This window comes from Salvelinus namaycush, chromosome 42, assembly GCF_016432855.1.
Source record: "Salvelinus namaycush isolate Seneca chromosome 42, SaNama_1.0, whole genome shotgun sequence".
Taxonomy (NCBI): Eukaryota; Metazoa; Chordata; class Actinopteri; order Salmoniformes; family Salmonidae; genus Salvelinus; species Salvelinus namaycush.
Window position 1 is genome coordinate 22,492,158 of NC_052348.1, and position 12,948 is coordinate 22,505,105.

The 12,948-nt window shown below is 41.1% G+C and overlaps 1 protein-coding gene across 1 annotated transcript; it reads left to right on the forward strand.

The window, feature by feature from the left end:
- Nucleotides 1-752: 752 nt before the first annotated feature.
- On the forward strand, nt 753-6,966 carry LOC120035055 (C-type lectin domain family 4 member M-like). The gene is made up of 5 exons (XM_038981816.1): nt 753-859; nt 1,874-1,963; nt 3,539-3,735; nt 4,253-4,365; nt 6,825-6,966. The coding sequence occupies exons 1-5, from the start codon at nt 757-759 to the stop codon at nt 6,964-6,966; spliced, it is 645 nt and encodes a 214-aa protein (XP_038837744.1). The 5' UTR covers nt 753-756.
- The last annotated feature ends 5,982 nt before the right edge of the window (nt 6,967-12,948 follow it).

The following is a 12,948-nucleotide window of genomic DNA, read 5'->3' on the forward strand; positions in this document are numbered from 1 at the left end:
ATTCTAACACCTACAGCCTTCTTATTGGTGGATAGAGCCTTGACACATTCTAACACCTACAGCCTTCTTATTGGTGGATGGATCCTTGACACATTCTAACACCTACAGCCTTCTTATTGGTGGATAGAGCCTTGACACATTCTAACACCTACAGCCTTCTTATTGGTGGATAGAGCCTTGACACATTCTAACACCTACAGCCTTCTTATTGGTGGATAGAGCCTTGACACATTCTAACACCTAGAGCCTTCTTATTGGTGGATGGAGCCTTGACACATTCTAACACCTACAGCCTTCTTATTGGTGGATGGAGCCTTGACACATTCTAACACCTACAGCCTTCTTATTGGTGGATGGAGCCTTGAAACATCCTGTCACCAGCTTTGGGCCACAGACAGACAACAGAGAAGTACAGGATTTAGACACATCAGACCTCAGTCAGTTAGAAAGGTAATCATACAGTAGATATTACCATTAGGAGTCAGTTAGAAAGGTAATCATACAGTAGATATTACCATTAGGAGTCAGTTAGAAAGGTAATCATACAGTAGATATTACCATTAGGAGTCAGAAAGGTAATCATACAGTAGATATTACCATTAGGAGTCAGTTAGAAAGGTAATCATACAGTAAGTCAATACTGTAAGTAAAAGTAAGTTTGAATCATAGATATTACAATAAGAGGTCAAACAGACTGAATTAGTTGATTCATTGATTGATTGGTGTAATTATTGATATTCGGTACGGTTAGTTAAGATGGCCAACTATGTCAACAAACAGGTGATTGAATTAAACAAAGTTACTGAAGAAAACCGGAACAGAGCAACGAGGAGCGTGAAGACTAAGACCCATCTCTCAGGTAAGAACTAAGTATTATGTTTATCTTAGTCTCTCACACAGTAGCTGAGGCAGGCAGGTCTGCACGTACAAACCGAACGCATTCACACACTAATACCACACACTAATACCACAAACTAATACCACACACTAATACCACACACTAATACCACACACTAATACCACACACTAATACCACACACTAATACCACACACTAATACCACACACTAATACCACATAATAGAAAAACACTTGTACATGTTTTATTGTTCTGTCTTCTGGGTGGTTCAGTTGGTACAGAACCTGGGGTTTACAACCTGCTGGGGTCACAAACACTAAAATGTATCAATTCAATGTATTTTTTTAACTTCAGTTATTGGAACTATTTAAATAAGATTAATTGAAAAAAATAATAAATAGCAACAACACAGTGGATAACCCACCACTGTTTTTGGTACACAGCTAAGGAGCTGGAGAAATGTAACCACTCTCAAATTCATAGAGAGAGCTACAGTATGTCTGCAAGGAGTGACCATCCATGATCAAAATTATAATTTGAACCATTTGAGACTATGCAGTGTTTGTTTACAATTCCATAGTTTATAATTCCATGGTAAAACAAGTTTATATTTGGGTTCTGATGGGGCTAGACAGTTAAACTAAGCTCATGAGGTATTTCTCAGTTACATTTTTCAAGAATACATTTGGTAAATATCATTCATTTAAATTAATGTTAAAAATAATTGATATAAAAATCGCAGATTGACCCTTTAAATCATGCTACGGCTATATTGTGTAACTGTAGTAATTTCTTCATACTGAAGCTTCCTGTTTATCAGATGCGAGACGACCACACTCTTGAGCAAACTGCTGCTGGAAAACCAATGACACGTTGGAAATGTTTGGTTCTCAGAATTAGTTAGGGATCTGTGGGATGATGTGTGTTCTGTTTAAATCTGAATCATTAGTGATGATGGTGTTTGTGTTTGTGTGTATGTGTGTGTGTGCATGTGTGTGTTCCTCTTTCCTCTGCAGATGGAAGACTCTACAGGCTGGCTGCTGTGTGTTTTGGAGTGCTGTGTGTTTTACAAGTCACTCTCAACATCTCCCTGAGACTGGCTTTCTGTGAGTGAGGCTATCCTCTTTTATAATGCACTACATTTGAACAGGGCCGATAGGGCAGATATGAATGTCATTGTCACACCATCTTTCTGTTCTCACAAAACAAGGATCACAATTCAGACTTACAGACGTTGCATAGCTTATGGGACCCGTAGTTTGACAGTATTGTTGAAACACAAACAAAAAGAATGACCAACCATTATGTCCCAAATGGCGTCCTATGCTCTTCGACCAGGGCACATATGGCACTAAGGAAGGAATAGGGTGTCAAATGGGACACATCCAATTCCCTGTCTTTCAGTCCACTCCAACAGAGAGAGAGAGCAGTTAAACGGCTGTTACAACACCACTGGCCTGGCGCAGGATGGAGACCAGGCAGATACCAGTAGTATCATGGATCTGTGTACAGAGAGAGACCAGTGCCGGATGAACAGAAAGCAGCTAGAGAGGGAGAGAGACCAGTTACAGGAGCGTTACACTACCCTGACTACAGAACGGGACAGGTTGAGAGACAGGGTCAGTATTCTGACCACTGAGGTGGTGCTGGAGAAGAGACTCTCTGGGTGTGGTAAGTTGTCATATCAGTCACTAGGGATGCGTCCCATTCTCTACCCTTCCTTCTCCTGAAGTGTATACTTGTTCAGTCATTAATTTAAATGCATTGGACTGGTGCAAGCATATTCATTTAAATCAATGTGGGAGTGTACACTTCGGGAGAAGGGTTTAGCATTGGAATTTATCCCCTGTGTGCACCCTCATTATGGACTTACAAATAGTTAATGACAGTGTTAGAATTTGTTGTTTAATACTTGTTACATACAGTATACTGTACAGTATTTCTCTGACAGAGCTAAATATTTATCGGAAAACCTGGAAAACCTGACTTGAAGGAAATCTGTCCCTATAATCTCTCCTTTCTCCAGATGTGTGCACTTGTTCACTTCCCTTCATGGATTTAAAAATAAATTACTGGTGTAAGGTTCTTATTTGTCAGACTAAATAACCCACGGACACTAGAGAAGCTTCAACCAAGTTTAATTCTTCCCAAAGGTTCTGTGCAGCTGTAATCAGACAACCCAACATTTGTCCCATCCAGATATTTATATCCCAGTTAAGACACTCCTCCTTCTATCCAATCCTTACATTTTATGGTCCTACAGGAAGAGAGTAAAGAGGGTAACAGGATACCAAACCTTTATTAGTCCCTTATGAGAATCTGTCCTCACCTCCTGACCTCAACCCCTCCTTCATCTAATCCACAGATGTCCATCAGTCTCCACTGTACCAACATGTTGCTCTCCTCTTCTCCACCCAACACATTCCACAGCTATCTGTCTATCTACAGAGACGCAGTCTTTTTTATAATACTATGTGTCTGATCTATCATGTCTTTAATATCTCGATGTTCAAAATGTCGAATCCAACACTGGTATATGGGAATTCTCTACCAATGCTTTTAGATTTGTGGGAAGTAGTGAACGAGTGCACACTTCAAGAGAAAGAAGAGATTTTTGGAACCCAACCCAGATCTGAATATTTGAAAACCAATATTGCGGACACTGTCTGTGTTGTCTCTAGGTACTGGAAGAGAGGTGGAAGGGAGTGGCATGGCAGTCCCAAGGATTAGGACTGTGTTAAAGTGTCCTAAAGGATGGAGGATGTTGGGATCCAGCTGTTACTTTCTGTCTACTGAGAGGAAAACCTGGAAGGAGAGCAAACTGGATTGTCTGGCGAGAGGAGCAGACCTGGTGATCATAAACAGCAGACAAGAACAGGTGAGAGAGGGGAGGGGGGGGGATTTGATTAGGATCTCTTTTAGTCCTCATTTGGACTAATCTTCCAAGAGTCCTTAAACATGAAATTACAATTTATAATACGATCACATTTTCACATATAACACGCTGTTACCAACAGACATAATACACTAACATATTGACCAGATAAATACTCTAACAGTCTGAAAAGATAGATTGATTCCTCATCTACCATAGTCCAGCACAACTTCCCTATGTATTATATTTAAATGGTTTAAATGTATATATTGTAAGGTTTCTGGTTTGCTCAGTTAGAGACAGAATAGAAGAGAGAGGAGAGAGAGAGAGGGATTGTGAGAGAGAGAGAGAGATTGTGAGAGAGAGAGAGAGAGAGAGAGAGAGAGAGATTGTGAGAGAGAGAGAGAGAGAGAGAGAGAGAGAGAGAGAGAGAGAGAGAGAGAGAGAGAGAGAGAGAGAGAGAGAGAGAGAGAGAGAGAGAGAGAGAGAGGTTTAGAATAACTTTATTCAATCCTAACAGACGTTGTTGTACCAGCTGGATGGTGATGCAGATCTCCTGGTCTGGATTGGTCTGACTGATTCCGTTAATGAGGGGACCTGGAAATGGGTGGACGGCACACCACTGACCACATCGTAGGAGAAATTACTACTTTTATAATACGGCTCTAACATCTGGATAGCATTTTGGATGATGTTTCTACCACAGTGTCTGACAATTTCACTTACGTGTCCTGTTCTCAGTGGTGATTTTAGCATGTAAATCTTGGTGGGGCAAACGCAACAATTATTTTGGGATGAATGCCAGCAAAGCTGGCATGGGACATTATTACAGTATTCTCTCTGTACACCAAGTCAGAACCGGGTGCATATAATCAAATAAGCATTTAAGCAGACAATGAAAGCTCTTACAATATTCAATGACATTTCTCTAAAACAAGCCATAGGCTAAATGTGCATCACCAAGTCAGAACAGTAGGCTAAATGATGAGGGGGAAAGGGACCAAAGTATTAGGATGAGACACATGGACTACTAACAGCTTACTACACAACACCCACGTAGTATTACTTTCTTAGCTACAGTCTACATATCTCCCTGGCATATTACATCATTTATGCAGCACCATATAAGACCTTTTTCACACCCTCTCCACCAAATAGCAGGCAGCGGTAGCAAAATAGTGATTGCTTTGCAACGCTTGCAGTTAGCCACTGATTCCTTACAAACCACTCCTTGTTGAATTTGTTTATGTGTAATGTTTATGTCCAATGGCCGATGATCACCGATACATTTTATCTATAATTTCTCTTCATATGACAAGGATTTAAAAGGAATTGCCCGTAGATTGTTGACGTGATTCATGATAATGACTGCTCGTCTAGCTTGCTAGCTAAGATTTTTAAAGTATGATGTCCAATCAAAGCTACGGTAGATATAACGTGATTTGTCATTTATCTGTGGCTAATGACCTTGAGCTTTCTTGGATGGGCACTTTAATGTAAATCTACGGCAGCACCCAAGGGGGCTTGAACTGCCTAGCTTTCTCTGTAGATTCTGCTGTGACGTAGGGTCCCCATGAGTGACAGAACACTGAGCCAATCACGGCACAATTAAAGAACTCTACCAACCCCTATGCCCGGTATATTCCGCTGGCTGCCCCTCCACCACAGAAAGCCCTGAGCTATGCTGAAACACCTGTATACCTGGTACATGGAAATTCCCTCTAATGCGCATCCCTACACCAACCCAATTCTTTTAGATTTGTGGGAAGTTGTGGACGAGCGCACACTTCAGGAGAAAGGAGAGATTATTGGAACGCAACCCAGATCTGAATATTTGAAAAAACAATATAGCGGTCACTGTATCTGTGTTCGAATACCCATACTAACATACTGTATACTACATACTTAATGAGTATGTACTATATACTAGTAGTTCATTTTAGTATACTGTAAACGAACAGTATCGTTTCAGTTGAGCGTACTAGACAGAGCGTCGTCTGTCTATCGGAAGTTGAGGCTGTTGCTATGCAACCTCTTGCTAGCTTATTAGCATAACTAATGACTAGTTAAACTTTTTGCGATTTCTGGTGTGTTCGTAAATTACATTTGGTGTGGCAGCGTGCGCTCTGGGCATTCGTAAATCCAGAGCGTTTCGCTCTCGGAGCGTTCAGAGCGCCGCTGGACGCTCTGGCCAAGGACTAGGGTTGATCCGAGCGTTCAACGGCAGTCAAGCACCCAAGCTAACTGGCTAACGTTGGCTAGCTATGAGAAACACCTCACTTTGACCGTTTTACTCGCCCTAGCAGAACTGGTTACGCTGTTTTCATGTTTTCCAGAGTGTTGGTGACTAACTGTGCCGATCGCAACAATTTAATTACGCTTTTTGCCAACGTTTACTGACACCGGTCATCATATTCAAAGGGTGTTGAGCATTCGTAAATTCATCTGTTATGCTGCGCGAGAGTGCTCTAAAATCGGAGCAGATAGCTAGAATTAACCATGTCCATTGAAACGCACAACGATTATACCACTTAGTTAAGAATGATGTGAATAATCAAGTCAATAAACGTTGGGTAGTTAGATAGCAGATAGTTAATATACTGACTGGCACGTTCGATGTACTAGTAGCAAACTAACGTTATGTAGATAGCTAACATACCGGTACATACTGCTATATTGCTATGCGATTTGTAAGGATAGCCAACATAACGTGTAACGTAACTTATTTGAAAAGTCATTACTTTATTACATTGCTCAACATTTTCTTAATTTTCTTTTTCATAATTAGTTAAAGTAATGAATTAGTATCTGCTCTCGTCGGACTTTGGCGAAATATTTTCTGCCATTTTTTTCTTATCTGAAAACGTTGTGAGGCCACGACCATTTTCTAAAGAATTGCATTATGGGCCCTAAAAGTAGAGAAACCGAATGTATACTACGTATTTTGGCGAATTTAGTACGACTTCCGGGAACTTTTGGCATACTAACTCTATCCATACTATGACTAATAAGCATGCTATAAACTCAATTCACGTCACAAATAGTGCGGTTAGTATGAGTAGTCGAACACAGCTTGTGTGTGTTGTTTCTAGGTACTGGAAGAGTGGTCAGCCGGACCATGGTGGTACCAACAACGAGGAGGATTGTGTCGAGGTCTACCATCGGGACAGCGTTTTGGCCAACTGGAACGATGCACCATGCAACCACATGCTGCACTGGATCTGTGAGAAATGACAGAAATAGCTACATATAGGTCAAATCCACATCTTGTTTAAATGTGTTTATTTTATTGTTGCACATTAACATTTTCCCTAAGATTGTGTAATTAACTGAGCACATGCATTTGCATGGTACATGGTATTATCTTTCTGTCTTTCAGCTGTAATTCATTTTTTGGCAATATATTATTGGCATTCTTTTGCATCAGTCACAATACTGTATTGGTTTCAGCTTTGTCCTCTTCCCTCTAAACAGTTTATTCATTAAGTATTACTTCTATGAAATGGTATTGTACCATCTAATCCGCTGTGAGATATATTTTCATCTGTTTCAATCTGGTGTATGTTTTTTACTAGACCTACATTGAAAAATGTACTTAAAGAAATATACTTTGATTAAAAATATGTATTTTTTTACATGTGAACTTAGGGAATTACCATTTAGGCTTTCAAACTTGTTGATCTGGTACTAAGCATATAGAAGGTAGGTCTAGTCACAGACACAATTACAGTACTTTACCCCCACATGGTCTGACCCATGTCATCACTCTTAGCCTACCTTTACCAAGAGGTATATACAGTCACGTCCACATTTTGCAAAAATACTTTGAAAAAAATAAAACATCTAAATAAATAAAAATTGCAAGAAGATAAAAGGGTCAAAATGATTGTCACCGCTGTACTCCAGCACCCTCCCACTGCGAGGATAACAACACTGAGACTAGTCTGGTTAAAAATACTCCAGCACCCTCTCTCTGCAAGGGTAACAACACTGAGACTAGTCTGGTTAAAAATACTCCAGCACCCTCCCACTGCAAGGGTAACAACACTGAGACTAGTCTGGTTAAAAATACTCCAGCACCCTCTCTCTGCAAGGGTAACAACACTGAGACTAGTCTGTTTAAAAATACTCCAGCACCCTCCCACTGCGAGGGTAACAACACTGAGACTAGTCTGTTTAAAAATAATCCAGCACCCTCCCTCTGCAAGGGTAACAACACTGAGACTAGTCTGGTTAAAAATACTCCAGCACCCTCCCTCTGCAAGGGTAACAACACTGAGACTAGTCTGTTTAAAAATACTCCAGCACCCTCCCTCTGCGAGGATAACAACACTGAGACTAGTCTGTTTAAAAATACTCCAGCACCCTCCCTCTGCGAGGATAACAACACTGAGACTAGTCTGTTTAAAAATACTCCAGCACCCTCCCACTGCGAGGATAACAACACTGAGACTAGTCTGTTTAAAAATACTCCAGCACCCTCCCTCTGCAAGGATAACAACACTGAGACTAGTCTGTTTAAAAATACTCCAGCACCCTCCCTCTGCAAGGGTAACAACACTGAGACTAGTCTGTTTGCAATGTATAAGTACCCATTAGTTACAAGTAAGTTCCCCTCAAGATACACTTAATTTTACCTATCTAAATCCTGTGTTACACCTAGTAATTACATTGTACTTATGTAGATACTACATGTACTCTGTGGTGTACATTTTTATTTTAATCTGGGATGACACCCATATGCCAGAGCGACTTGCATTCATCTTAATGATCTAACCCTTTTTTTCAATATTCGCCTAAAACGACATACCAAAATCTAACTGCCTGTAGCTCAGGACCTGAAGCAAGGATATGCATATTATTGATATCATTTGAAAGGAAACACTTTGAAGTTTGTGGAAGTTTGAAATGAATGTAGGAGAATATAACATTAGATCTGGTAAAAGATAATACAACACAGAGATGTAGGATTCTAGATGTAATGTAGATGTTGTCCACCAGATGTCAGCAGTGTGTGTGCAAAGTTTCAGACTGATCCAGTGAAGAACTATATCACTACAAAATATTTAGTATCAAGTCTGCCAGGACTTTTCCCAAATGTGCCGAATCGGTTTAGAAGTACATAACTATAGAGAACATACAAAAATGCTATGGATATACAAAATGTAAGTTTGTACACTCCCAGGAATTTCATACATGATGGATTATTAGCTTCCCTACAGAAAAGACACTAACCTTCACACGTCTAGATGGCCGGGCAGGGTGGGTGTGGATCCAGAGGTCAAACTGTAGAACCCAGTTCCTACATTTGAAAATAATATTTTTATATATATTTTTCCAAAAAAAATACACTACATTTTATCTCTGGAATCCTCAGGATGACAAATCAGAGCAAGATTAATGAATGTAAGTGCATGATTTACCTTCAGAGGTGAATGTACCAAACCAGTTGCTGTGATTAGTGTTTTGTTGTTGTGTACAACCCTCTAACAATATTTGTCATCTGTAATAGCTACTGTAAATTGGACACTGCTGTTAGATTAACAAGAAATTAAGCTTTCTGCCCATATAAGACGTATCTATGTCCCGGAAAGTTGGCTGTTTTTTACAACACCATTCTAGTCACATATTGCATGTTGAGCAGCAACTGTTCCGTATAAGGGACACCAATCCCGAGAGCAGGGCTGCCCAACCCTCTTCCTGGAGATCTACTGTCCTGTAGGTGTTCAGTCCAACCCTAATTTAGCATTTCTGATTTAGCTAGTTAAGGTCTTGTTGAGCAGCTAATTATCAGAATCATGTGTGTTAAATTAGGATTGGACTGAAAACCCACAGGACGGTAGATCTCCAGGAAGAGGGTTTGGCAGACCTGACCTAGAGGTTAAGATAGCTAGGTGAGACAACCACATATCACAGTCTATTATACAGGATAGAATATTGCATTCCAGCTTAACAACGGATATACAGTGAGTGTACAAAACATCAAGAACACCTCCCTAATATTGAGTTGCGCAACCACAACTTTTTTTATTTTGCAGTTATCTTGGTAGCAACAAGTGAAAAGAGCAAATGGGAATCAAGCATTTCAAATACAGGTACAGCCTGTTCCTTTTGGGTCAAACTGAATTACGTAGCATGTATTTGTTTGTTTGCCAACAAGGTTTTTGAAATGCAGGGAGAAACTGCCTCCAAGTAGCATACAGGTCATGTTTTCTCTAAATAAGGAACAGGTCCATCCTTTACACACACAGTGACACACACACACACACACACACAGTGACACACACAGTGACACACACACACACAGTGACACACACACCCAGTGACACACACACACAGTGACACACACACCCAGTGACACACACACACACAGTGACACACACACCCAGTGACACACACACACAGTGACACACACACTGACACACAGTGACACACACAGTAACACACACACACAGTGACACACACAGTAACACACACACACAGTGACACACACACACACACAGTGACACACACAGTAACACACACACACAGTGACACACACAGTAACACACACACACAGTGACACACACACACAGTAACACACACACACAGTGACACACACACACACACAGTGACACACACACTGATACACACACACAGTGACACACACACACACCCAGTGACACACACACACACCCAATGACACACACACCCATTGACACACACAACCAATGACACACACACACCCAGTGACACACACACACGGTGACACACACACACACAGTGACACACACACAGTGACACACAGTGACACACACACACACACAGAGTGACATACACAAACAAAGTGATACGCACACAGTGACATGCACACACACAGTGACACAGACACACACACACACGGTGACACACACTTCCTCATTTTACCTCCATTTCATTCTCTCTAATACACTTCCTCTCTCACTCTTACCCTTTCCATCAGTCCATCTATTCTGTCATTCTCTAAACCTTACCCTTTCTATCAGTCCATCTATTATGTCATTCTCTAACCCTCCATGTTTTACTTTTGAGGGACAGCCTGTGGGTACATGTTTTATAAACGTATCATTTTAAATGAATAATGTACCCACCCGATCTAAAAATAACAAAACAAATAAAAGTGAGGGGGGGACAAATGTTGAATGACTAAATATATGACCATAAGTACATGGTTTGGAGGGCTCTATGATAGTAATATAGTATATTTAAATAGGAGGGACATGGAATCACCTCAACAGAAGAGAAGACCACTCTTGCAGCTTCATCATTACTAATGTATATTTTCACGAGTTAAACATAAGTTAAATACAGAAACACAGTATAAAGGTATTATATGTGTGCAGTAACTGAGTATTACAATATTAACGTTGTTGTTACATAGGACGTGCATTGAGTTATTACATTAGTGAAATAAGGAACGGTCACTATTCCATGTGTACAGTACTTACAAAAACTTATTGCTATGCATTTAAAATACAAGTATCAAAGTATTATGTAACATGCAAATAAAACGTTGCTCCAAAAGTAATTATGATTTCATTACACAGGCATAAGAACAGCTTAATGTTAAGTGTAACTGAGAATGCTAACAGTAACTAAATATCCCAAAACAGCTTTCTGGAATCAACTACATCCATAGTAGATGGAAAATCATGTTAGTTTGTATTCTGAGTAAACTATCCCTTTAAAGAGGGTATAGTGTTTGAAACAAGAACACTGAACGCTGTTTGCAATGTTTGCAATGGCTTTGAATTACTCTGCAGTCTTTCCAGGTATCATAACATTTATTGCAGCTTTCAACTTTTTCAGTGGCCTGTTGACAGAGTCATACAGTAGTTGAGCATTCAACTTATTAATACTTATCTGTACAAAATATCATTGGTACATTTTTTTTAACTTCATTATGTACACCTTGGGCAATGGACATTCAGGAGAATGGACATACACAGAATGTTCACGTAGAAATGTATTGTGTAGCTCCAATATGACTGTCAGATAGATTGGAATAGTATAGGAGATTGTGTGTGCTCTATTCATTCTATTTCTATATTCAACATGTAGATACGGTCCTGACATTAGTGGAAGGCCAATAGTTTCAGAAAGGTAGTCACGTCCTGAGATCTGTGTGTAACATGAGGGACTTACACATAAATATACGTATAATTCCTGTAGCCAAACTACACCACCTGTTCAGTACGTGAGGTGAGGTTCTCAGGGCTATTCTAAACATATCAGGTTCTTTACATCAAGGACTTGTCACGCCCTGACCTTAGAGATCCTTTTTATGTCTCTATTTTGGTTTGGTCAGGGCGTGAGTTGGGGTGGGCATTCTGTGTTTTCGTTCTATGTTTTCTATTTCTGTGTGTTTGGCCGGGTGTGGTTCTCAATCAGAGGCAGCTGTCTATCGTTGTCTCTGATTGAGAACCATACTTAGGTATCCTTTTCCCACCTGTGTTTTGTGGGTAGTTGTTTTCTGTATTATTAGTTTCCTTACAGAACTGTTCATTTTCCTCTTTGTTATTTTTTGTTCCAGTGTTCTGATTTGATTAAAATATCATGAACACGTCTCTCACGCTGCGCTTTGGTCCAGTCATTCACAGGAAGGGGAGCGTTACAAAACTACCCACCACCAAAGGACCAAGCAGCGTGGTGAAAGGGACTCCTGGACAGGTGAGCAGTGCTATCTGGAGTATGAGACAACCTGGGAGGAGATAGAGAGGTGTTCGGTCGACCCAGGGAGAGTGCCGGAGCCCGCCTGGGATTCTCTAGAACAGTACGAGGAGGGATACCGGAGAATGGAGTTGGTGACAACGGCTGGCAAGGAAGCCCGAGAGGCAGCCCCCCAAGAAAATTGGGGGGGGGGGGCACACGGGGTGTGTGGCAGAGTCAGGTAATAGACCTGAGCCAACTCCCCGTGCTTACCGTGGCGAGCATCAGACTGGTCAGGCCCCATCGAACTGGTCAGGCTATGGGGTGATGCTCACGGTGTCGAGGCGGAGCATTCACAGGCCGGTGTGCTTGGTGCCAGCGTCCCGCATTTGCCGGGTGGAAGCTGGCATCCAGCCAGAACGGGTGGGGCCAGCTCTGCGCTCGAGACCGCCAGTGCACCTCCACGGCCTAGTGTATCCGGTGCCTCGGCCAAGGAAGAGGCCTCCTGGATGTCTCCCCAGCCCGGTGAGTCCTGTGCCTGCCTCCCCC